General features: G+C 47.6%; 1 protein-coding gene across 1 annotated transcript; it reads right to left on the reverse strand.

The window, feature by feature from the left end:
- Positions 1–13,227: 13,227 nt before the first annotated feature.
- On the reverse strand, positions 13,228–19,824 carry LOC108925874 (uncharacterized). Its single transcript, XM_018738203.2, has 3 exons — positions 19,781–19,824; positions 17,402–18,415; positions 13,228–14,233 (listed from the first exon to the last, which is right to left on the reverse strand). Exons 1-3 carry the CDS (start codon positions 19,822–19,824, stop codon positions 13,264–13,266), a joined length of 2,028 nt encoding a protein of 675 aa, XP_018593719.2. The 3' UTR covers positions 13,228–13,263.
- Positions 19,825–27,388: the final 7,564 nt, after the last annotated feature.

The raw sequence follows: 27,388 nt of genomic DNA on the forward strand, positions 1-27,388 counted from the left end.
ACCCTGCCTGGAATAGGGTCACCGGGACCTACCCCTGGAGCCAGGCCTGGGGGTAGTGTTCCTAGGCAAGCTCCTAGTGGCTGGGCAGCCCACGTAGCTCGGCAGGGCTCAGCCCGAAAAAGCATCGTGGGGGGGCCATGTGGGCCCACCACCTGCAAGGTCCAGCATGGGGTTGGGTGCAATGTATACCTGGCAGCGGAGGGGGTGGGGTGGCACATGGCGTTGTAGCCCCTCGTGACGGAAACTGGCTCTTGGTACGTGGAATCTCACCTCACTGGGGTGGAAGGAGCCGGAACTAGTGCGAAAGGTTGAGAAATACCAACTAGATATAGTTGGGCTCACCTCCACTCACAGTGTTAGCTCTGGAACCAAACTCCTCGAGAGGGGGTGGTCTCTCCTGCTCAGAAGTTGCATGGGGTGAGAGGTGCCAGGCAGGTGTGGGGATACTCACAAGCCCCTGGCTGGCTGCCGTACAGTTGGAGTTTATCCCGGTGGACAAGAGGGTTGCCTCAGTGCGACTTAGGGTCGCAGAGAGGAAGACTTTGACTGTTGCGTGTGCTTAAGCACCAAACAGCAGTTCAAAGCAGTCAACCTTCTTGAAGAGGGTGGGTGGGGTTCTGGACAGGGCCCCACCTACAGACTCCATAGTCCTGCTGGGGGACTTCAGCGCTCACGTTGGCAATGACTGGGAAATCTGGCGTGGTGTGATTGGGAAGAACAGCCTGCCGATCTGAACCCGAACGGTGAAATGTTATTGGACTTCTGTGCTTCTCATGGTTTGTCCATACCAAACACCATGTTCGAGCACAAGGATGCTCATAAGTGTACTTGGTACCAGAGCACCTTGGGCCAAAGGTCAATGATCGACTTTGTAGTCGTTTCTTCTGACTTGAGGCCACATGTTCTGGACACTCGGGTGAAGAGAGGTGCTGAGCTATCAACTGATCACCATCTGGTGGTGAGTTGGATCAGATGGCAGTGAAAACTGATGGACAGACCCAGTAGGCCCAGACGTTTAATGAGAGGGTGCTGGGAATGACTGTCAGAGGACCTCGTCCAGAATGATTTTAACTCACACCTCCGGGAGAGCTTCTCCCATGTCCCGGAGGAGGTAGGGGACGTGGAGTCTGAATGGACCCTGTTCAAAACCTCCATTGTGGAAGCAGCCAGGCACAGCTGTGGCCAAAAGCTTGTTGGTGCCAGCCAGGGTGGCAACCCGATAACCCGCTGGTGGACACCGGTAGTGAGGGAAGCCGTCAAATTGAAGAATAAGGCCTTTAGGGCCTAGTTGGCTCTGGGGCTCCTGACTCAGCAAACAGGTACCGGCAGGCGAAAAGGTAGCAGCGGCTGCGGCTGCAGAAGCAAAATCCGGGGCATGGGAGGAGTTTGGAGAGGCCATGGAAAACGACTATCGGTCGGCTTCAAAGAGGTTCCGGAGAGCCATCCGGCAGCTCAGAAGGGGTCGGAGGAGCTTCGCTCAGGCTGTGCTCAGCAGGAATGGAGAAACTCTGACCTCTGTTAAGGACATTGTTGAGAGGTGGAAGGAGCGTTTTGAGGAACTCTTAAACCTGAGTGATATGCCTTCCTTACAGGATTCAGGGCCAGAGGCTTCTGAGCTGTCAGAGTCCATTTCCCTTTCCATTTTGCATTGGAGGTCTGTCGCTGCTGTTCGTGGTGTTTCGGGTAAGTGGAGTTGTTTTGCTACTTCTTTTTTCCTGACAGGATTTGTCTGTCCTGTGTTTTATGCACCTACTTGAACGATGAATCTCGGTGCAGCAAGTGGTAGGCAACAAACTAAGTTTACTTCAGTCACATGTCTGCAGCTGTGTCTCTTTCACTTAATGTAGTGCATAAATTGTACTTTTGCTGAGATGTACGTCGCTTTGGACAAAAGCGTCTCCTAAATGAATAAATGTAAATGTAAATGGAAGTCACCGAGGTAGTTTGTAAGCTCCACAGTGGCAAAGCACTGGGGGTGGATGAGATCTGCCCGGAACTGCTTAAGGCCCTGGATGTTGCAGGGCTGTCATGGTTGACACGCCTCTGCAATGTTGCATGGACCTCGGGGATAGTGCCTTTGGATTGGCAAACTGGGATGGTGGCCCCTCTCTTTAAGAAAGGGGACCGGAGAGTGTGTGCTAACTAATCGGGGCATCACACTTCTCAGCCTCCCTGGGAAAGTCTATGCCGGGGTGCTGGAGAGGAGGCTCCGGCCGATAGTTGAACCTCAGATTGAAGAGGAACACTGCGGATTCCGCCCTGACCGTGGAACAGTGGACCAGCTTTTTACCCTCTCGCAGATCATTGAAGGAGCATGGGAATTTGCTAATTCAGTCTACATGTATTTTGTAGACCTGGAGAAGGCCTACGACAGTGTTGCCCGGGAAATTCTGTGGGAGGTGCTTCGGGAGTACGGGGTACCGGGGCCACTACTGCGAGCCATTCGGTCCTTGTACATACGGAGCGAAAGCTGTGTCCGCGTATTTGGCCTTAAGTCAGGCCTGTTCAGTGTGGGTGTTGGACTTCGCCAAGGTTGTGCCTCGTTTCCACTCCTGTTTGTGGTTTTCATGGACAGGATATCAAGGCGCAGTCGAGGTCAGAAGGGCATTCTGTGTGGGAGTCGGAAGGTGACATCTCTGCTTTTTGCAGATGATGTTGTCCTTTTGGCATCATCACATGGCTGCCTCCAGCACGCACTGGAACGGTTTGCAGCCGAGTGTGAAGCGGTGGGGATGAGGATCAGCACCTCAAAAGTCCATGGTTGTCTCACGGAAAACGATGGTATGCCCCCTCCAGGTAAGGAGAGAGTTTTTGCCCCCGGTGGAGGAGTTCAAGTATCTTGGGTTCTTGTTCACGAGTGAGGGAAGAAGGGAGCGTGAGATCAGCCACAGACTGGGAGCAGCGGCAGCAGTAATGCGGTCACTGTACCGGACTGTAGTGGTGAAGGGGGAGCTGAGCCATAAGGCAAAGCTCTCCATTTGTCCCTACCCTCACCTATGGTCATGAACTTTGGGTAACGAACGAAAGAATAAGATTGCGGATACATGCTGCTGAAATTAATTTTCTTCGCAGGGTGTTGGGACTCACTCTCCATGATAGGGTGAGGTATTCAGACATCCGGGAGGAACTCAGAGTAGAGCCGCTACTCCTCCACATTGAGAAGAGCCAGTTAAGGTGGTTCGGGCATCTGATAACGATGCCCCTGGGCGCTTCCCTTTGGAGGTATACCAGGCATGGCCAACTGGGACGAGGCCCCGAGGTCGGCCCAGGACCTGCTAGAGGGATTATATCTCCCAGTTGGCCTGGGAACGGCTGGGGATCCCCCAGGTTGAGCTGGAGGAAGTTGCAGGGGACAGGGGCGGCTGGGCCTCTGCTCTGCCTACTGCTACCACAACCCTACTAGGACAAGCGGGATAGAAAATGGATGGATGGATGGATGGATAAACCTTTCAATTTTGAAATAAAAGTGTTAACAAAATGATCATGTTCTGTTACAAGTAAATCATCTATGTCAAAGTGAGCGCAAAGTGCAGCAACAGATTTGACTGTGGCTTCATTTGACCCACAACCCCATTCCAAAGATGACTTAGAGGGTCCCAGTGACATCGTAGATGTGGGCATCCATGCCCATACCTTGTACCATACATGATATGGGTGGAGGGCAGTGGGGGCCCATGTCAATATTCTTTCTGGGGCCCAGAACTCCCTAGATACCGCCCTGTACTCGTGCGATGAACATCGGTACATAAAGTGGAAAGAAACAAACTAGGTTTACTTAAGAATCACATGTCTGCAACTATGTGTCTTTCTCCTAATGTAATGAACACATTGTATTTTGTATGAGATGTTCGTCGCTTTAGAGAAAAGCATCTGATAAATGAATAAATTTAAATGAATAGATGTAAATATAAATTTAGGGAGGTGCATTGAGTGCTGGAGTCATTGCACTGGGTTAATCAGCTTATTGCAGTAGTAGAACTGTACATTGTATATACTGATTCTATTTGCATTACATCCTGTGCATTACATTAGAAGAAATAGACACTTAGATACAGACGTGTGATTATTAAGTACAGTTAGTTTGTTACTTTCTGTCATGTTCAATGAATCAATGTTTATCACACGAGTGTCACACGGAACCGAGGACATGAGGGAAACTGGACCCAAGTGCAGGATCGGTCATCAGGAACCAAGGGATCAGGCAAGTTCTCGTTGTCGGGGATGGGCGAAGAGTCGGTCGATCAGTGGTCAGGGTGAGAGCGAGGATCCAAGGACGAGGTCAGGGGACGAAGTGAAGAGTTGAAAGCCGGGAATCGGAGACAGGAAGTAAGGGTCGAGGAAGAATTAGACATAGTGCAGGAGAAATGGTTGTCTCAGTGAAATTTCGTGATTGTACGGGAGCTGAGAAGGGTCTTTTAAGGGTGCGTGTACTGATTGGCTTGAATGGTGTCAGGTGTTGTTGAGTGTGATGCGGGCGTGGACGTGACAATGAGTAGCTATATAAAACTTTATCTGAATATTGACAATTCCTAATCACATTTATAATACACACACTTTCTGAACCGCTTGTCCCATACAGGGTCGCCGGGACCCGGAGCCTACCCGGCAACACAGGGCGTAAGGCCGGAGGGGGAGGGGACACACCCAGGACAGGACACCAGTCCGTCGCAAGGCACCCCAAGCGGGACTCGAACCCCAGACCCACTGGAGAGCAGGACGCGGTGCAACCCACTGCGCCACCGCACCCCCCTACATTTATAATAATTTTTTAAAAAACATTTACATTACATTCCATGAGTAGCTGTGTGAAGGTTTATCCATTTTTCAACAGGTATGATCTCAAAGTTATGGTGCATGAACATTTATACCTTACTACAAACAATGACATACTTACTTGCAGTATCCAGACGGGATGTCACCATGGCCTGGACAAGTAGTTGGGCAGAGTCAGTTCTGAGGTGAGGACAGATCTGCAAATTTGGGTTGTGGCTTCAATGAGCTGAGAGAAAGATAGACAACCATCAATAGTTATTCCCAGACTCTTAGCCGAGGAGGTAGGAAAATGAATGAATTGTCCAGGTTGATCGAGAGGTCGTGACAGGAGGACAGGCCAGCTGGGAGGTGTAGGATCTCTGTTTTGGAGAGGTTGACTTGGAGATGGTGATCATACATCCATGAAGAGATGTCCGACAGGCAGGCAGCAATGCATGCAGAGATGTCTGACGCACCAGGTGGAAAGGAGAGGAAGAGCTGGGTATCATCAGCACACCAGTGGTATTTGAACCCATGGGGGGTGATGACTGGACTGAGGGAGGGAGGTGTAGATCGAGAAGAGAAGAGGAGCCAGTACCGAGCCCTGCGGGACACCAGGTGAGAGAGTCAGAGGAGGAGAACGAGAGCTCCACCAGGCCACTTGATAGGATCTGTCAGATAGGTAGGACTCAAACCATCTTAGCTGCTCATTTGATTCCAAGCTGACTAAGAGAGGAGAGTAGAATCCGGCGGTTGACAGTGTTGAATGCTGCAGACAGATTAAGGAGGATGAGGACCGAGGAGAGGGAGGCAGCTCTAGCCAACTGGAGAGCATCAGACACCGCCAGGAGCGCCGTCTCAGTGGAGTGACCAACTTTGAAAGCAGACTGATGACCATCGAGGAGATGCTTCCGGGTGAGGAAATCAGACAGTTGATCACAGGCTGCCCGCTCTAGGGTTTTAGACAGGAAGGAGAGGCAGCAGACTGGCCCGAACTGGGATCCAGGGAGGATTTCTTTCACAGAGGTGAAATGAGAGCAGTTTTGAAGGCAGCTGGGAGGCAGCCAGAGGAGAGTTGATGATCTTACGGATGAAGGTGGAGAGCTGCGGGGAGATGTTCTGTAGGAGTGACGTTGGGATCGGATCAAGCGAGCAGGTGATGGCTCTGCGCAATATCAGGAGGCCAGAGATTTCAGATTTGGATTGTTGGGTTTGAATTTGGAGAGGATAGCTTCGCAGGGAGGTCCAGCACGAACCGGGCAGGGTGATGCTGAGAACTTGTCGGTGATTGAATTGACTTTGAAAAACAAAGCAAAGTTGTCAACACTGAGAGAAGAAGGAGGAGGAGGTGGCAGAGAACACAGAAGGGATGAGAAGGTGGCAAAGAGCCTGTGTGGTTTTTTTAGATGCTGCCTGTATTTTGTTGTGGAAGAAGGAGGTTTTAGTTGAAGAGACAGCAGAGTGGAAAGTAGCCAAGAGGAATTTGTAGGCATCCATGTCCGAGCGAATTTTGGATTTTTGCCATTGCTGCTCTGCAGCTCGCAGTTTGGTCCTGTTACAGTGGACCTGAGAGAGTCAAGGGAGGAAGACAGCGCAGAAATCTGATTAGAGACATGCAGCGAAGTAACAGAGAGGACAGGACAACCACAGTTACAGAAGACAAGGTTGAGGTGATTGTTGGCTTTGTGAGTAGCAGGGGGACTGGGACAGGGAGAGATGGAAGGACTGCATTTCCATGCCTTTTTCCACAGCACCCAACAGAGGACGCCTGCAGGGTTTCTGTCCAGTAAAAGGGGCTCTTTATTAATCAGCGCACTGGCATAGGCCAGGGTACAGAATATCATACCCTCTTTAGGGAAATGTCTTTCACATGTACACTGTGAACAACCACAGTGCAAACTCAGAATGTTTTTGCTATTGTTAAGAAATTCATAAAATTTGTTAAAACTGTGTGGAGATTGCATGTTCTCCTGTGTCTGCGTGGGTTTCCTCCAGGTGCTCTTGTTTCCTCCCACACTCCAAACACACGCTGTTCAGGTTCGAAGAGAGTGTGTGTGTTCCACTGATGTATGGATGAGTGACCGAGTATAAGTAGTGTATCTAGCAGTGTAAGTCACCGCGGTGAATAAGGGGTGTGGGCTGCTAACACTACATAGAGTTCATTGGAAGTTGCTTTGGAGAAAAGCGTCTGATAAATAAATAAATATAAATGTAACTGTAAATTGCTGAGATGTTACCAGAATTTCGAGCATAGCATATTCTAGTAGAATGAACTAAATAGTACTACTAGGAATGATGCATTAAAGGTGGATTTTTTTCTTTTCATTAGCTACTTCTCCATAAATAATTTACAAAGTGGTTTTAGTGACCCTCAGAAAAGATTTCTTCAGCACATATCCATACTTCGGTCCATTTCTTACCCCGGAAACGAATTAAAATGATCTTGGGAAGGCTGTGCAAACCTTCCATTGGCCGATGCGGCCTCTGAGCCGAGTGCCAAGTTTCTCAGCCGTACTGTACAGTGTAAGTTACTGCGGAGAAGAGCACCGGCGCAATGAGTAAATAACAGTAAATAGAGTCTTTTACTATTTGGGAAATTCGCTGGAGCTGTGAGGGTCGAGCTCTCTGGGCAGGGAAGGCGAGACTGAAACGGCCTTTGTGCAAATTGCCTACAGCTTCCGTTTCGGCCGCCCTTCCTTCCAGCTCTTCGCTTACTTTGCGTCTCTGCGCTGAGATGTGCACAGGAGCCGCCCCCGTTCTCCACACCTCGCCATCCCGAAGAGCTGCTACTGTGTATGTATTCACTGGAACACTAACTGATATTTCATTAGCATGAAATCTCACCCACATTCAAATTGCAAACACTCCCTTCAGTCAGCCTCGGCAAAACGGACACAAAAAGCAGCACGAGCGATAACTCGTCCTCCTCTTATGGTGCAACGGGGTCACAGGATGTTCCTTCAGAATAGAATAGAATAGAATATACTTTATTGTCCCTTTTGTGTTGGACAGCATGACATGGCCAGTGCACAACACTAGACTCACATAAAACAATACACACCCTAACATAACAGTTTAAAAAATTAAAATAAATTAAAAAAAAAAAAAAATTAAAAAAGTCTAAAACCTCAGTTTTGGAATCCCTTGTTTAATAATTTAACTGCAGTTGGCACAAAACAATTCTTATAATGATTTGATTTACAAATCAAGATTATAAATCCTCTACCTGAGGGTAACATGTTAAAGTTCTCATCTAAAATGTGTCATCAGCCACAATTTTTATAGCGTTTTAAAATAGATGCCTCGTACAACTCCTGTATGGGTCTTTTCTCTTCCCACCCAATAATTTTTAGAGCGGTATGTACTAGTCGTCCAAGTTTTGATTTTAACTGGACAGTTAAGTTTCTGTACTATGCTGTAATACCATACCTTATCAAGCTCTCAAAAACAAACTGGTAAAACAGAAACCGAATCTTCTGGTTTACCTCAAATACTTTTAACCTTCACAAAAAATATAGTCTCTGCTGCAATCTGGAACACAGACTGTTTATGTGAGCAAACCAACATAACAGCTCATCAATATAACCACCCAAGTATTTATATGAAGATACCTGTTCAATAATATTACCATGTATTATTATAGGACTACGATCCCCGACAGATCTGGGGTCGAAGATCATTTCAACAGTCTTCATTTCATTTAAAATCAAGGAATTATCGTCACACCACCCCACAAACCTGGCAACTTCTGAAAAGTACTGCGAAGGTACGGTGTTTCTGTACAATAAACTCAATATTGCAGTATCATCAAAAAATTTGATGAAGAAGGTATTATCCTGACTAGTAACGCACTCATTAGTGTATAATGTAAATAAAATGGGTGAGCTAACACAACCTTGCGGGGCCCCCATATTGGTAGTCTGGACCTCAGAATAAGAATTGTTGACCCTGACTTTTTGCGTTCGATTTGTTAAAAACGAATAAAACCACTTAATGCAAGAGGGATTCACTTTTAACTCTGTCAGCTCCCTAATTAGTAGCTGGGGTTGAAGTGTGTTAAAAGCCGAACTAAAATCTATAAAAAGTAGACGTGCATATGCTTGGGTATCTTCTAAATGCCTATTCATCAAATGAGTGACAATTAATGGCGTCCTCAGTGCCCCGTCCAGCCTTAAAGACGAACTGAAACGAGTCAAGGGGTAATTTAACCTCGTCCTTTAGAACAGTTACTACAAGTCTTTCACAACGTTTCATAACATTTGAAATCAAAGCCACAGGTCTAAAATCACAATTCTCAACTGGGCAATTTTTCTTGGGAACCGACGTAATTATAGTTTTTTTCCACAAGGACGGAACAGTGTGTGAATCTAATGATTTCTGAAAAATAGGGCAGAATGCTGGAGTAAGTTCATTTGCACAAGTTTTTATCAAAAAAGCAGAAATTCCATGAGGACCCGTGGATTTTTTTTGGTTCGTATGCCTCTAAATAGCGAACTAACTATGTGTGGGGCTACCTTTAATCTCTGCTCTACGTTACATGTAATAGAGTCCTGATCTACCATTTGCTCCAAAAGTGACTCAAACCTGGGGGTGCGGTGGCGCAGTGGGTTGGGCCACAGTCCTGCTGTCCGGTGGGTCTGGGGTTCGAGTCCCGCTTGGGGTGCCTTGCGGCGGACTGGCGTCCCGTCCTAGGTGTGTCCCCTCCCCCTCCGGCCTTATGCCCTGTGTTGCCGGGTAGGCTCCGGTTCCCCCGTGACCCCGTATGGGACAAGCGGTTCTGAAAATGTGTGTGTGTGTGTGTGTGACTCAAACCTAAGAAAAAAGTCATTTAAGTCATCTGCTCTTTGTTGATCATTGACTAGTTATGAGCCTCTTTCGGGGGGGGGTTCCATATTGGTTACTACTTTCATAGCATCCCAAAGTTTTTTGGAATCCCCCGAATTAAAATTTGGTTCTATAATATCTCTGTGTTTTTTCTTGGGCCCCTTCAACAAAGCATTTAATTCCTTTTGGACTAATTTTAATTCCATTTTATCTTGACTGATAAAAGCCAACTTCTTCCTGTTTAAACACTCCTTGACCTCCCTCGTTTTGTTATTAGGAAATACAGTTACAGTTTTCTTCTCAACAACTGTGTCCACACAAAAGTTAATATAGTCTGTTATTGTCTCTGTGGAATCCTCAATGTCCATTTCAGAGAAACGGTTCCCAGTCCGTACAAGCAAAGCAACCTTTTAAAATTTCAATACTACCATCAGACCAAACAGACACAGTCTTTGTCTATGGTTTTATCCTTTTTAAAAGAGTTCTATAGGTAGGAATCAAGTGAATCGTGTTATGATCGCAGTTCGACAATGGAGGTTTTGACTTGGCAACATATGCATCCTTCACATTCCCATAATGTTTATCTAAAATCTTATTGCCTCGGGTATCACATTTGATATATTGTTCATACAGTGGAGGAGAGAGGTCCAGGCTGCAATGGTTAAAATCACCAAGAATAAAAATCAGAGCTCCAGGAGTACGCTGTAGTTGCATGTGAACACAGTCAGTTATGCAGCTAGCCGCTTTAACGGCATTCCCGCTCAGCGGAACATATGCTGCACAAATGATGATATTCCCAAATTCTCGTGGAAGGTAAAAAGGCCTCGGTGATAAACAAAATAATTCCACATCCGGATTGCACAATGACTCTCTCACCGTGTACTGGCTGCACCATCCATCCCTGATATAGACACAGATGCCACCGCCTCTTGTCTTCCCCGAAGACTCATCCCTGTCTGCTCGATCAAGGGAAAACCCTTCGAGTTCAGCCAGCGAGTTGGGGACATCACAGTGCAGCCAGGTATCTGTAAAGACCATCAAGCAGGAGTCGCGATGCTCATAACAAATCCTTGAATTTATACGCAGTTCCTCTATTTTGTTCTTCAAAGATCACACGTTGCTCAAGATCATGGACGGCAGCGGTGGTTTATTTCCCTGATTCCAGAGACGTTGTGGAACTCCTCCTCTCTTTCCTCTTCTCCGGGGTCGTCCCCAATGAACTCGCTGCCTCCTAACATTGTCAGGTATGTCCGTGAGTAGCGTCGTCCTTGCAGGCCTCAGCGAAAGCAGCTCCTCTGCATTGTAGTTGATCGGTAGCGCACCGACAGAGCGTGCAAAACCTCTTTTTCCTCAGAACTGAAGATGTGGTCAACAGTGAAGTTCACTTATAAGCCAGTGGGTGGTCAGAGGAAACACACTTATCAAACATAAACAAGTCGATAATTCTGTGCTCACGCTTTCAGGCCAATGCACTGAAATGGTTAGACTGAGACCAGTGAAGAACCGAGGAGCCACGCTGAACCTCGAGGAACCTTCTCGAAATGCACTCGCTCAGTAAAACGTTGGTGTGGAGCTGGTTGCCATAGTAACCCTATTGCTGACCACTGGACTCAAGCTCACATTTATTGATTTCGCTGATGGTTTTCTCCGACGCGACGTACAACTAATACACACACGTGATTCTCCCAGCGCGGTCACTTAGTGCAGTACCAGCATTTGTGCCTCCACACGGTACTTTACTTGGGCAGCTGAGCTCAGCACTGATCGGGACACATCATGTGGAGAACGTTTATGGAGCACACGGGGCATCAGGGGAGGAGAGCGTCCAAGACAGATGTGTTCAAGACCCTTCTTGAATGAATCAGAACCAAAAACCAGGTGGATCTGGGTGCTCATGGTGATTGTTGGGTAGCCTCAAGGTTACTGGTTCAAATCCCACCACAGCTGTGCCTTTGATCACGTTTCTTACCCTGAACTAATACAGTAAAAGTACTGAGCTGTAGAAATTGGTAAATCAGGTTATAGTTGCCGGGGGGGTGCAGTGACGCAGTGGGTTGGACCGGGTCCTGCCCTCCAGTGGGTCTGGGGTTCAAGTCCCACTTGGGGTGCCTTGCGACAGACTGGTGTCCTGTCTTGGGTATGTCCCCTCCCTCTCCAGCCTTACGCCCTGTGCTGCCAGGCTAGGCTCCGGCTCCCCGAGATCCTGTATGGGACGAGCGGTTCGGATAATGTGTGTGCGTGTGTGCGTGTGTGTGTGTGGCTGCACTTGCATGTCTTTTCTTACCCATGCATTGAGCTCCTGGCTGGCTCTTCAGGCTCTCGTATTCATCACTGGGCTCTCCGCCGTTGACGCTCTCCGCCGGGACCTCGCACGTCTCTGTAGCGCACGATGTCAGCGTGTCTTGCACTGTACCCTCCGCCTGCTGTGTGTACGTTCTGTGGGGTGATGTGGTGAGCGTGTGCGTATGTGCAGATGTACACTTGGCACTCTTCAGCGGTGCCACGGATCGCGCCGGTGGCCTGTCGACATGGCGAGTGCACCCGGACCTTCCCAGACCTTCCCGTCCACAAGGGTGTTTGTGTGCGTGTGTCTCATTTTCAATGCGCAGAACATTTCCTCAACGTTTGCACGATTCTTGGCAGAAGGTCCTAAAGACATGAACCGCAGTGCTGCAGAGGACCAGACCACAGAGGGCGGTGGTGCCATCGGAAGAACGTGAAAGTACTGCTACTTGAATTGAAAACTGTAGAAGTGAACACATTTGTGCAAAAACGTACCTGTGAAAACGCAACAACAGGATGGGGTGAAAACCACCCAAAGTGTCTGGGTTTTTCTTGTGCTTCCATCACCTAGAAATGTAAACTGTTGCAAACTTCACTTTGGCCTCATGGAAAAGGCAACTTACAACAGGAGACTCTGTTTTTACTGCACCAGCTGAGGGCGAGTACCGCGTTCCAGGGTACGGGAGCAGGAGAGGCCGTTTGCACTTGTGCTCCATGCCGCGTCGCTGTGCCCTCCACTCACACACAGCACTACATGTTGATCGTGTGTTAAAAAGCGAATCAAGAGCCACTCTTTCAATTCACACGTGATTTATTAGCATCTTGTTCCGTTTCCTTGGTGCACAAACACTTCCAAACGGTTCATCTCCACGATTCGCTGATTCCGCGAACCTGTGTCTCTGCCCTTGGAACAGGAGCATTTTTTACGAAACCTTTTTCGACTGACGAATCGCAATACGTGACATGATAATGAAATCCTTTTTAAGTGTTCAGCAGAAACTGGAACTGTGTTGTTTCACTGGATGCGAGTCACACTTTTAACACTTTTTTTTGTTTAAATGTAATAATTTCAAAAAAGATCCCTCAGGAATGATGATTGATTCTGCTGCACTCACCTATTTAGCTGAAATCCTTCAAGAAAGAGTTTTAAAACTCCCTGGTGGTTGGTATAGTGACTCAAGCTACTGCTGTTGGACCCAAAGGCTGCAGGTTTGATCCCCCCTTCCAGCTGTAGTACCCTTGAGCAAGGTACTTATCCTAAAAATTGCTCCAGTAAAATGACCCAGCTGTATAAATGGGTAAATGATTGTAAGTGTGTAATAACTGTGACCTTAACATTGTAAGTTGCTTTGGCGAAAAGCATCAGCTAAATGAATGAAGGTAAAACTTCTAAACTTTTAAACCTCACTGAATGACACATCTCCGTGACACTAGTGCTGCTACAGCTGCTGCTATTGCTGCTCCTACTGCAGATCCAAGGACATCTCCTACCAGTCCTACTCCAGCTCCGATTAGTGACGCCGTCCTTATAACTGCTTTCTCTCTCACTTCTCTCTCGTATCGTTCAGAAAGCTCCTTTCTTGCTTGCGCGAAAGCTTCCTCTTCCAGATGTTTCCTGAGCTCCTCCTTCTCTCTGCGTTTGGCTTCTTGCGTCTCCTTCAGAATCCTCTCTTTCTCCTTCTCAATGGCCCTCTCAGCTTCCTTATACATCTCAGTGGTGTAACAACCTCCCCCATTGAGAGCCACCATCTTCTCTATCTTTTCCAGCAGCTCTGTGACCTGAGAGCGATTTCCCATGTTTTTGTTGTTGAACACATGGTATCCACCACGACATTTTGAGATGAACTCCGAGATCTTTTCATCTCCGCTGATAAAATCTTCAATCTTGGTTCCCTTCAGCTGGTCTCCATGTGTGAATAGCACCATGGTGTATTGATCTGCTTGAGATCCAAAGATTGTCTGAATGATCTCCACTGTGTCCTGCTCCTCCCGTGTGAATCTGCCCAGCTGCAGAACCACCAGGAAAACATGTGGTCCAGGGGAAGACAGGGATACACACCGTGCAATCTCCTTTATGATTTCCTCCTTGGTGAAATTAGTGTCAAACAGGCCTGGAGTGTCCACCACGGCCACCTTTCTCCCGTCCACTTCTCCTGTAGCTTTGTCACACTCTGAAGTTACAGAGGAAGAGCTGAGGGCAGATTTGAACTCCTTTCTCCCCAGGATGGTGTTTCCCGCCGCACTCTTCCCTACTCCAGTCTTTCCCAGCAGAACGATTCTCAGCTCTTCCTCTCCTGTTGAACACAAGGCAATATCGTCACTATTATGTTTAATAACCCTAACCCTGACTAAATGATTGTTCTTCCAGGCTCGTGTCCGAGTTCAGTTGTGTAAATAAGCAGAAAGTCCAGTGTTCCAATTTTTTTCATGGTGCCTCTTTTCAAACACCTCCAACATGTACACATGTCAACGTGTCCATCCACCTGTTGCCGGGGGGGGTGGGGGGGGGTGGGTAGGTAGGTGTGTGTGTGTGTGTGTGTGTGTGTGTGTGTGTGTGTGTGTGCGTGCGTGCGCGTGCGTGCGTCTCTCTCTTCCAGGCTGGTGTTACTCTTCCTGTACAGAATAACACCAGTGTTATTACAATGGTGTGTTTACCATTGGATTTACTCTGACTTTTGGTTATCATTACCGATGACAATGAAGCCATATTTACATTAATTAATTTAGCAAAGGGCAACATAAAAAAGTGCATTTTGACAGTAAAGAGCTTCAGATACAGACACATGATCATCAGAGCACAGCTTGTTATATTGTTCCTCAGAAAAGAGGAGTATTTCCTGCGTCACATTGAGCTTGGAAACCCAATCTTGCTTCATAAAGTGTATTTACATTTATTTAAATTAATTTATCTGACCCTTTCTCCAGGGTGACTTACACTGTTTGTATGCACAGCTACTTACACAAATAGCAGCAACATACTGTAAAAACAAAGGCAAGAACACAGAGGAATACTGCAGAAATACTGGAAACGACCACAAGTACAAGTTTAAGTTCAACTTTCAAGTTCATTGTCATGGGTACAAGTACCGTGTACAAGTATCACGAAATTCTTCTTGAATGCTTCCCCACAGACTATGAAGAAAAACAACAGACAATAGAAATACTGCACAAAACAAAACAAGTATAAGACCAGGATGCAAAGTCTCAGTTCGTCTCAGCATCGACCAGCTACCTTTGCCCAAGTCCACTGTCCGAACGAACGTGTCGAGCACTGTGAGCTCCTGGGGGGTATGGACCAGGGCAGGAGGCGGGACCTGTTTGATGGACAGCTCCTAGCGACCAGCTGCGGACACTTACGGACCATCGCACGGTCCGTGAAAGATGCTGGCTGGAGGACTTTGGGCAGGATGACGTTGAGAATCTTCTTTGTGTTGCTGCTGATTTTGTCTGAAATGGTCTGTTTTGTACTTCTTTTTTGTGTGCTTTAATATACATAAAACCTCATTTTTGTGAAAATCCTGCTGTCCTCAGTCCTGGCCTTGTGGCTGATTCTGGCTACACTTGGAATTTTTTTTTCCTTTGTTTCATTTTCATTTGAAGAAAAATAAGAGCATAGCAGCCAGTCATGCAGGCAAAGCTACAGTAGGCTGTAGAAGAGACCTGTTGCTCCTTGGGTGAGAGCAGGAAGGTCTGGAACCCTGGTAACCCAGACCTGAACAAACAGGCTGTTGCAAAAATGCACAGCTGGGAGCACATCTATGGTGGTGGGAACAAAAGAGGTTGGCCCAGTTGGGGTTGCTGACCTGTCCAAACTGTCGAGGTTATGGGTATGTGGCTTCCCTCTGCCTGGGACAATGGACTGATGACCTCGACAACCTGGCATGGAGACTGGACTAGGAATGGAGACATCAGATAAGTCAGGTGAAACCTTCTCTGAAGCAATGTTGGGAGATGTTGATGCGATGGGTTCTGCAAGGACTGCCCGAGTGGAGGAGACATCTTTAGCCTCTGAGGGACACAGTCCAAAGTGTATCCCAGAGTGTGGGGTGCGATAGGTGGTCCCACATGTTTGAGAGACCAGGACCTGGAGAGGTGGACTGGTAGTACCCAGACATCACAGCTCATCAAGGACTCAGCGATGAGGTGATCAAGTTTACTCTTGAAGCTAGCTAGTTCCCCTGCCTGTTTCTTGCCCCTCCCATTATCTTCTGCTAGGTGTCTTCGGAGGGGAGTCCGGGCCAACAGACCCGCCTGCTGCTTCCTCAATGCCCCCATGCAGGAAGACTGACACAGTAAGGAGTGTGTCCTGGAGTCTACAGTGTGGGATCTGGAGTTTCTATTGGTGAACCTGCAATGATATTTTTTTAAATTATTTACAAACCTCCCTGAAGACATGAGCCTGAACCTGTTCACTCTCTTTTCTCTTTGTAAATCAAAGTACTTCCACTTGTTTCTCTCCACCACGGAGTCTAGTGTCCAAGAGCTCCCTGACCTGCTGGGTATCACCCATGTCATTAAGGACATGTTTCCAATGCCCACATTTCCTAAGCAGTGCCTGTTTTTCAATATCACTTGGACAAATCATCAGTGATGTAACCTGGGGTCACAGGGTGTTTCGGGTCTTTCAACATCAGTCACCCTCCCCCAGGTGGCCTGGCCAGGGTAGTAAAAGTACCAATGCCTCGAACCCAGAACTCGTTTCTCCTGGTTCACATCTTCATCAATTGCGCTTCAAGTGGCATTTCCGATTTGATTTCCTCCATGATTGACTTGTTGGTTCGTCTCGCTGTCCATGGTATACGCAGAATTCTCCTCCAACACCACACTTCAAATGAATCAATTTTTCTTCGGTCATGTTTACGGACAGTCCAACTTTCACAACCATACTTGACAACTGAGAATAGGAGAGTCAACAGTACTCGCCTCGTTCCATGTCCTGTTCCCATTCACTCTTGTATCCCGTTCATCGTTTCCTGGCTCCTGACCATTCGCCTCGCCTCCTGACTTCGACCACAGGTCTTTGCTGTCACCCTGACCGCCGATCGACCGACTGTTTGCCCGTTCCCCACAACGAGAACAAGTGTATTCCCTTGGTGCTAAAGAAATGGTTTGCACTTGGGTCCAGCCTTCTCCGTGTCCTCTGTTCCGTGTGACATGTTTAGAGTGACGGAGATAAACATGCCACTGTACTTCGACATTTATTTAATATCCTATTTCCTTGCCAAGCATGTAAAAGTAGCCAGCTTACGGGACATAAAATCATCAAAAATGGAGCCTGGGTTGTGGACTAACAAGAAAGTAGTTGGAGACAAATCAGGCTTTTTGTCAAAGGTGTTTTGGAAAGCTGTGTGTGTGAAGCCCCGTGCAGCGGACTTGTATCTTACAGCTATGTCAGAAACTTCAGTGAGTTTTCTTATGTTTAAAAGTAATGATAAAAAAAATCAGTATGAATAGACTTAAACAGGTGAGTTCAGCAGAATTAAGTTAAATTCGTTAAAAAAAATCTTACAATGACAAGAACGTGTTTAACTGATCCACTCACTGTATGGTACACTGCTGTGAAACCCCTGCCCCTATTGCTGCTCCAGCTGCTGCTCCAGATGACAATCCTATGGCTGCTCCAGCTACTGCTCCAGCTGGACCTCCTACCAGTGCTCCTAACACAGCTCCTGTAGCAACCCCTCCTACCACTCCGAATCCTAACCCTATTAATGGAGCCATCCTTATAAATAGATTGTCTTTCTCGGCTTTCTCTCTCGCTTCTCTCTCGTATCGTTCAGAAAGCTCCTTTCTTGCTTGCTCTAAAGCTTCCCCTTTCAGATGTTTCCTGAGCTCCTCCTCCTCTCTGCGTTTGGCTTCTTGCGTCTCCTTCAGAATCTTCTCTTTCTCCTTCTCAATGGCCCTCTCAGCTTCCTTATACATCTCAGTGGTGTAACAACCTCCCCCATTGAGAGCCACCATCTTCTCTATCTTTTCCAGCAGCTCTGTGACCTGAGAGCGATTTCCCTCATCTTCATTGTTGAACACATGGTATCCACCATGGCATGTTGAGATGAACTCCGAGATCTTTGCATTTCCACTGATAAAATCTTCAATCTTGGTTCCCTCCAGCTGGTCTCCATGTGTGAATAGCACCATGGTGTATTGATCTGCTTGAGGTCCAAAGGTTTTCTGTATGATCTCCACTGTGTCCTGTTCCTCCTGTGTGAATCTGCCCAGCTGCAGGACCACCAGGAAAGCATGTGGTCCAGGGGAAGACAGGGATATACACAGTGCGATCTCCTTTATGATTTCCTCCTTGGTGAAATTAGTGTCAAACAGGCCTGGAGTGTCCACCACGGCCACCTTTCTCCCGTCCACTTCTCCTGTAGCTTTGTCACACTCTGAAGTTACAGAGGAAGAGCTGAGAGCAGATTTGAACTCCTTTCTCCCCAGGATGGAGTTTCCCGCTGCACTCTTCCCTACTCCAGTCTTTCCCACCAGAACGATTCTCAGCTTACTGTCTTTTTCCTCTCCTGTTGAACAAAAGATAATGTTTCCATTATATTTAATATTCCTTCACCCAACTAAATGCTTCTCCTCCCAGCTTGAGTACTAATTCAGTTCTGTAAGTACTGCCAGCTGTAGAGAATTCTAGAATACAGAGCATCTCTGGAACTTGGTCGTTTTCCACAGAACTGGGGACCGGAGTGTAAAATCCCTCAACTAGCTTGTGTTTGCAGAATGTGCCCATGAGTGCATTTCAGGCTGTGTTAAAAGGCATAAGAGCATTGAAGAGCAAATTTCAAGCACACGGGCCACACATGGGACAACACGTGCACATTTACATCAGCGTCCGGTGGTTGGAAGAAAGATAGATTGTGCTGGAGTGCGGGTGGCATCCACTACACAGGTATCGGTGTTCTCATTGGCGATCAAAGTTTCGAGAATGTAAGTAAGTTTATCGTTACAGGTAAACAGTAAAGTACTAGGAGTGGACACCACCTGGAGGGGACAGCGCATCTGTGTGTGTCGGTGTCACGCCCACGACCGCAGTGCAACTCGGTGCACCTGTGGATGATCAAGAAGCCGGAGCATAAAAGGACGACGCTGGACAGACCAGGTCGCGGACCCTCATCGAGCCATCCGCTTACCCATGCCTGCAAGCCCATCCATTTCTCCTGCAACTTTGTTTTTCTCCTCGTCCTTGTTCCCGTACCTGTTCCGGCTCCTGTTCCTGCCTTGCCCTGTTCCTGTCCTCACCGAACCCCGTCCCCCTGTCTCTTCGTTCTTTTCGCTCCCTGACCATTGGCTTCGTTTCCTGGACTACGGCTTCGGATTCTCCAGGTATTGACGTCTGCTCATCGGTGAATCTTGCTACAACGCATTCTGCCTGCCGATCCTGCATAGAATAACACCGTGCAACTGCACTTGGGTCCGCATCACCCTGGCAAACACGACAGTCAGTAATAGACATTTAATAATTGGTGGAGATTGGTGGAGATTTTAAAATATATCTGGAGGGCAAAGAGGAGGGGGGCGTGGTGGCACAGTGGGCTGGACTGAGTCCTGCTCTCCAGTGGGTCTGGGGTTTGAGTCCTGTTTGGGGTGCCTTGCGTTGGACTGGCGTCCCATCCTGGGTGCATCCCCTCCCCCTCCAGCCTTATGCCCTGTGTTGCCAGGTTAGGCTCTGGTTCCCCGCAACCCTGTATGGGATAAACGGTTCAGACAATGTGTGCGTGCGTGCGTGCGTGCGTAAAGAGGATGTTAGTATCAAGCATTTTAATAACTTTATGTCTAGATTTGGTCTTTCTGCAACCCCAGTCATCTGGGCATTACTTTGTGTAATAGCGAGGAGCACAAAGCTGCCTAGATTTGATTTTAGCTTCCGACTCTGTTGTTTTTGAGCAGGTCCTTCTCTCTAACTTATTGGCCGACGGACCATTTGATGGTTGGGGCTACGGTTTCCACAGAGGCCCGTTGCATGGCCCTGGGTTTTGGAAACTAAATATTGACATCTTGAAGGAGAAGGAGTATAGGGACCTTTTTTATGAACATTTTAAAGTGTGGCAGGAGTTTAAACCTTTTTGTAGCTCTGCTTCGGATTGGTAAGAAGCCACCAAATCAAAAGTGCGGACCATTACCAAACAGTATCGTATCCGTAGGAAAGCCCGATCCTGCAGAGCCATCCGTACAGTGGAGAAAAAGTTGGGAAAACTTTATGTCCACCATAATAATGGGAAAGATTTTAATAGTGCTAGAGAAACTGAGCTAAAAGCTGAATTGAGATGATTATATGACCAGCAAGCCAGTGCTCTCCTTACAGGAGCCCGAATAAGGGAAGTGGAGGAGGATGAAAAGTGCTTCTCCTTCTTCTTTATTAAAGTGAGGGACTCCTGTCAGGACACCCATTTTACTTCCTTGCAGACCAGGCAAGGAGAGCTGGTGAAAAACATGGCCTGGATGCTAGAGGTTGCGACAGTTTTATAAAAGTCTTTTTGAAGTATGAGAAACTGATCTTGTTACATGGGAACATTTTTTTTTTTTTTTTTTTTTTACAGCATTTGCAGGCGACCCTCCTGGCTAATTCCGGGGCTCGCTTAGAACCAGCCATCACTCTGGGGGAACTGGGTGAGGCACTTTCCAGAAGGAACCAGAGGAGAGCCCCAGGTTTGGATGGTTTGCCAGTGGAATTTTATTCCACATGCTGAGGCGTCCTGGACCCTGTCTTCCTCGAGGTTGTGGAAGAAGTGTTGATCCGAGGTAAGCTAACTGAGAGCATGAAGTCAGGGGTCTTGTCCCTGTTGTACAAGAAAAGGCAATAAAGCCGATCTGGGTAATTGCAGGCTCCTGACCATGCTTTGTGTTGATGTAAAGATAATTGCTAAAACCCTTACCGAGCGTCTGGGGAACGTCATGGTACTCTTGGTCCATGAAGACCAGACATGCGGGGTTCCCGGGCGTTCGGCTGTTTGGAATTTATACCTTGTATGAGATGCGATCGTCTGGGCGGAAGACCGGAGGGTCCCCATAGCGCTGGTCAGCCTGGGCCAGGAGAAGGCATTTGATTGGGTGGCCCACCGCTTTCTCTTTAATGGCTTGGGCAGACTGGGTTTTGTTCATTCCGGGAGGTGGTGGTAAGGCTGTTAAGTTAGCCCATTACGCAGACGATACCAACATGTTCGCATGCTCTGACCGGTCACTCGCCCAAGTGCTGCACATGACTCAGACATTCGGGAGGGCCTCGGGTTTGGCGCTCAACCTTGAGAAGACAGAGGTAAAGTATTTCAGATTCTGGGGAGCAAGAAAAGATACCTTTGGTGGTCTCTCACTCTGCAGGGGTCCCATCAGAGTGTTGGGTGCGAGTTTTCTTTCAGGAGGAGCAACCCGAGTCAACTGGGAGGAGCACCTTGCGATAGCTAGACGGAAGATGGGGCTGTGGAAGGCGAGGTGCCTGTCCTTCCTGGGTAAGTTGTTGATTTTGAAAGTCAATGTCCTCCCAACCTTATTTTACTTAGCTCATGTGTACCCCATGCCTCGCAACTTACAGAAAGGGTTTGTTAAAGACAAGATTTAAGATTTTATTTGTCACATACACAGTTATATACACATACAACCTGTAGTGAAATGTTAATCTAGTCCACTCTGTAGATTGTACGAACAAGACAATAAATTAAAAAAGAGCAATATATTTAAAAAAGACAAACGCTAAAATGTAAGAAACTAAAGTTAAAATTTAGAGAACAAAAAATGTGCAAGATATTAAATGTGCATTAATAAGACGTGTTTTGGATTGGTATGGGGTGGGAAATATGAGTTCGTGAGGAGGGAGGTGATGTACCAGGATGGGGGCGGAAGGCAGGTCCCTCATTTCCCTTTGAAATTTGACTGCATTTTTTTTGCGCAGCACTGCTCCCGTCGAGCAGCTGCCCTGGAACACCCACACCGGCATTTTGTTTGCCTATGGCTGTTTCCCTTTGCGGTATTTGGTGGATTTGTGGTCTAATGTGGGACCCAAGGCCAAGTCTCTGCCAGACCACTACAAGCAGATGATGAAATCGAGTAAGATCATTCCGGCTGATGCTAGTACCCTCCTCAAGCATAAAGTGTTATATAATGCTCTGCTGGAGAGGAGGGGAACACGAGTGATGTTGGGCCTTGGGGAAGACACTTGGACCTGAATTCAGCCAAAAAGGCTCAACAGTAGGCTACAGGACCTAAACTGGTAGTGCCTTCACGAAAGATTGCCTGTGATAGAAAAACTTTACAGGCACGGATTGACCGGACATTCTGACTGCCTGCAACCTCGGTGTTCATGTATGGAAATAATCAAACGTGTTTTCTGGGATTGCGGTCATGCCAGGACTGTTCCCCAAGGTAAGTAAAGCAGCCTCTGGTAGGATATGCTTGACTGTAAGTTTGACAAAGAGAGAACTGTGGAATGCACGCATTAACCTTGTCTGAAAGAGGCTGAAAATGAGAGCCTATGGTCTCTTTTTGAAAACTCAAACTGAACTGAAGTTCAGGATAAAGCAGGATGTGATCTTCTGGGGCTACCACGAGGCAAAGGACAGATGGAAAGGTGTCATGGAAGAATGTTCTTAAAGCCATGAAGATGGAGATCTTCTTTATGGAATACACACACACACACACACACACACACACACACACACACACACACACACACATTTTCTGAACTGCTTGTCCCATACGGGGTCGCAGGGAGCCAGAGCCTACCTGGCAACTCAGGGCAGGGGACACACCCAGGACGGGACGCCAGTCCGTCGCTGCCACGGCCACACCTCCGAGCCGAAACGGAACACCTGGGATGCAACGCAGACTGCAGCATAAAAGGCTGCGTCAGACCAGCAGCTGATGCGGAACCTTGTTCAGCCTCCTCGTTTGCGACCTTCTAGCCATTTCCTGTTCCCGAACGCCTTCCTCGATCCCGTCCCGTGTTACCATGATCCTGTGCCTCTTTCTGATCATCGACCTCTTGCCTGTGTACTGACCTCGCCTTTTGGATTCTCCCTGTTATGACGTTCACACCTCGAAGACCATTTGCCTGTTCTCTGACCTCCTCTCTTGGATTTCCCCGAAGACACCACGTATTCCGCTCTGCACTTGGGTCCGCCGCTTCCTTCCAGACCCAGACATGACAGTCGCAAGGCACCCCAAGCGGGACTCGAACCCCAGACCCCCTGGAGAGCAGGACCCGGTCCAACCCACTGCGCCCCCCCCCCCCTTTATGGAATAGCATCTCTTTAAAATATATTGTACTTTCTTGCATCTTACCCCCTTGTATACTCATATATTTATATTTCCTTTTGTTGCACCCCCATTGGCTCGCGCATCAGCGACACCTGGTGCCACTTATGGAAAGTGCCGATAAAAGGCGCCCCAGAAGCTCTCCTCTTGAGGACCCTCTGCAAAGAGCATCCGCCGCCTTCCGTCAAGTGTGGTTTCCCTTAGTCTCTGTGGATTTCCTGGATTTCCTGACCTGTGCCTGTTTCCTGACTATGAATTTCGTGTTCTCCTCTGTATGACGTTCGCCCATCATCTGCACCTACACGACCACCATAACACCTTTATATTTGTTTTTATTTAAAACGTGTGGATTTTATGTGCAAATGGGATTTTATTCACAGATTTCTAGTAGCCTTGTTTTACCTAGCTACCTTGAGCAACTTTAACTGGTTTTTGATATCGATGATTATGATTATTGGTTTTATGTTAGATTTTAGGGGGTTTGCTAATGTTTTACATTATATTTTGGAAGAAGTATTTTATATGTTTTGGGAATGTATATACAGTAGTGTGCAAAAGTCTTACGGACTTAGATTTTTTTAAAAAATAGTTGTTTTAGGCGGTCATTTGTTTTCTGCGTTAGTGTCAATGGGAAAGAGCATATTGTAACGACCTGCGTTACTGTGTTTAGGTGGGAAGTTGTTTCATGTAAATAGTTGCATTGTGGGTAACTTGTAAGTAGCCTGTGGAACCAGTGGTGGCACTTCTGGGGGAAATGATGGGGTGACTGTGTCTGCAAGTGTTGGGTAGAGCCTAGTGGTGCTAAGGAGGGGTGGAAGATTAAGATGATGGAGAATAAGCTGTCTCTCTATTTTTTATTAAATTTATTTATTTAATTTAAAAATAGGGTGAAGGACTTGAAACATAAGAGAGGTTTTAGTTCTCTGCAGGATGACCAACATCACCTAGATGTTGTGTCTTGTTTTTATAGAAATCTTCTTAAAGTCAGGGAAACAGACCCAGTAACAGAAAGAAGCTTTTTAGATAATTTGATGCCACGGGTTCCCGAGGATGCCCTTGGCAGCTTAGAGAACCCCATCACTTTGCTTGAGCTGTCGGAGGCGCTTGGTAAGATGAATCTGCGCAAGGTTCCTTGCCTCAACGATTTACCAGTGGAATTTTATTCCAGGTTTTGTGACGTATTGGGGCCGGTTTTTCTGCACGTTCTCGAGGAGGTGCTGGTCAGGGGCATGCTTACCAAGAGTATGAGTGCAGGGGTGCTCTCCTTTTTGCACACGAAAGGCAATAAAGTCGATCTTGCCAACTGGAGACCCCTCACACTGCTTTGCGTCGATGCAAAGATCATAGCGAAAGTCCTAACTGAGCGCCTGAGGAAGGTAATGGCCAATCTGGTCCACCGGGACCAGATGTGCGGAGTACCCGGGAATTCTGTGTTCTGGAATTTGCACCTGGTCCGGGATGCGATCGCCTGGGCAGAGGACCGAAGGGTCCCCCTTGCGCTGGTCAGTTTGGATCAGGAAAAGGCATTTGACCAAGTGAATCACCGCTTCCTATTTAACACCTTGAGCAGATTGGGCTTTGGCCCTAATTTTCTGAGGTGGGTGCGTGTGCTCTACACCGAGGTAGGTAGCCAAGTCACCATCAGTGGCTCCCTCGGAGGGTGGGTACCCCAGCGGAGTGGAGGGAGGCAGGGTTGCTCGCTTTCCAAGCTCCTTTTTGTTCTTTACATTGAGCCGCTGGCGGTTGCCATATGCACCCACCCGGGGATTGATGGTCTGCTTCTGCCTGGGGGTGGTGGTGAGGCTGTGAAGCTGGCCCAGTACGCGAACAACACTACGTTGTTCCTGTGCTCGGCCTAATTCAGGCGTTTGGGCGTGCCTCAGGCTCAGCGCTGAACCTTGACAAGTCTCTTGTCAAGTTCTTCAGCAGCTGGAAACATAGAGAAGACTGCATCAGTGGTTTTTCCCGATGCCAGGGTCCTCTCAAGGTGTCGGGTGTCAACTTTCTTACGGAAGGTGCCGCCAGGGCCAATTGGGAAGAACGTTTGACTAAAGCCAGATGGAAAATGGGTTTGTGGAGGACAAGGTCCCTCTGCTTAATAGGGAAAACATTGGCGTTGAAGGTGGACATTGTCCCCATGTTGCTCTACCCTGCGCAGGTGTACCCCACAGAGGCCTCACGAAGGACGTTTTTGATCTCGTCTGGGGGGGCAGGTATGAGTACGTGAGGAGGAAGGTCATGTACCTTCCAAAGGAGGAGGGAAGGAGGGATATGCCTGACATTCCTCTTAAACTGGATTGTCTCTTCCTCTCCCAGTTATGTAACCGACTGGCAGCTCCGATTGAGCATCCCCACCAGTACTTTGTGCATCTTTGGTTGACCCTTCCGATGCGCCAGTTGGTGAAGTCCTGGTCCAACATCGGGCGTAATGTCGAGACACGGCCCGTGTATTACAGCCACGCTGTAAAGTGGAGTAAGACCACGGCGGCTGGGGTTAAGGCAGAGACCCTCCTTAAGCACAGGACCTTGTATAAGGCCATGGTCGAGAGGAAAGGAACTCGAGTTCTTCTGAGGCTTGAGGAGGGCACCTGGGCCAGGATTCAGCCAAAGGGGCTTGACCACCATCTGCAAGATTTGAACTGGCGTTGTATACACAGTAAGTTGCCGGTCAAAGTAGTCCTGTATAGGCACAAATTGACCAGCCACCCACTCTGCCCGCGACTCCAGTGCGGCGAGAGTGAAACTCTCGTACATGCCTTTTGGGACTGCGGGCAGGTGCGGGAAGTCTGGCGTTTGGTGACCTGCCTGTGCAGGAAGATCGACCCGCGGACAGTTTTGACGTACGACAAAAGTCTTGAGGGGACGGAACCCTGGCGCTCGGAAGGCAACAGCCGCCCGGACGTGGCTGGTGATCAGCGTGGCCAAGCAAATGCTCTGGAACGCAAGAACCCAGCTGGTCCAGACAGGGGTAAACTTGGGTGTCCAGGGTGTGTATCAGAAAATCTGGGACGACCTAACGTTTAGGATGGAGAAAGATGTCACTCAATGGGGTTACTCAAAAGCCAAAGAGGGGTTGAAGGGCTTGTTTTGCCTGTGAGCCCACAGGTTTGTGGCAGATCCTCCATCCTGGGGTAAGTAACACACGTCCTTTCGCACTTACAAAACACCGTAACTCCTGTTTTTGGTGATTGTAAGTGTTGCGTTTTGTGATGTGTTATGTGTTTTATGTTAGGTGATGGGACTCTAATCCTTTATGGCACATTTTATTTAATTGAACATTTTTAAAATTTATAGCACTTATTGCACTTTTAAGTAGTCACTGTAACAATAGGAACAATTGTTATATATGTTGTTGCAGCAGGTGCCAGTTTTAGAGTGTGCACCGGGAGAAAGCTAGCCCATGCAACGTGAGTGTAAGTGCAGTGTTTTAAGTTTATTAAACAGTTACTTTAGAACTGGGACTGTCTGTCTTTATTAAGAAAAAGAGACAGAATAAAACATGGTGGCAGCGGTGCAGTTCTAGACTACAGTAGTTTTAGTTTAGAACTAGTTTGAGATATTATTATTATTATTATTATCCGCCAGAGCAGTTGTGTTGTGACTAGTCAGTGTCAGTATGGACGGGCTAAAACCCCCACCACCGTTTTCCATGGACTTCGACAACCTCTCCACGTCCTGGAAATTTTGGAGATACCAGTTTGTCCTGTATTTGGATCTTACCGTGTCGGGAGCGGAGGAAAAGACGAAGGTCAAACTGTTTAACTACCTCATAGGCGAGAGCGGCCTGGAACTGTTGGACACTCTGATGGGTGACACAGCTGCGGAGGCGCGAACGATAAAGAGCATTTTTGAAAAATTAGATGAACACTGTCATCCCAGTGTAAACGAGACTGTTGAACGTTATACATTCTTCACGAAAACCAGCAAGTTGGACAATCAGTTGAGAATTACGTCACGGAGTTGAAAACTCCCGCTAAAACCTGCAATTTTAGAGAAATTAAAAACTCGCTCATAAGAGACAGGATTGTTTGTGGAATTAACGATGCAGCACTGAGAGAGAAATTGCTTCACGAGAAAATCCTGACATTAGAGACGTGCGTACAAATGTGCAGAGCAGCAGAACTGTCCAGAGAGAACAGTAAGACCATTGCAGGGGCGGCGATGGAAGAAGTGCATGCAGTGAGGGGAGCAGCGCGTCCTGGTCAGAAGGGGACCAACGATACAATTTCATGCAAATTCTGCGGGAAAGTGCACGAAATGAATAAAACTAAATGCCCAGCTT

Source organism: Scleropages formosus, chromosome 16, assembly GCF_900964775.1.
Source record: "Scleropages formosus chromosome 16, fSclFor1.1, whole genome shotgun sequence".
In the NCBI taxonomy this organism is placed as follows: Eukaryota; Metazoa; Chordata; class Actinopteri; order Osteoglossiformes; family Osteoglossidae; genus Scleropages; species Scleropages formosus.

Coding starts and splice junctions, on each gene's coding strand:
- LOC108925874 (XM_018738203.2), bottom strand. CDS start 19,824: ATGCAACGGGCCTCTGTGGAAACCGTAGCCCCAACCATCAAATG. Junction 18,416..19,780: donor GTAGCCCCAACCATCAAATG/GTCCGTCGGCCA, acceptor AGTTGGGTGAAG/GAATATTAAATATAATGGAA. Junction 14,234..17,401: donor TCACAGCAGTGTACCATACA/GTGAGTGGATCA, acceptor CTGAACTCGGAC/ACGAGCCTGGAAGAACAATC.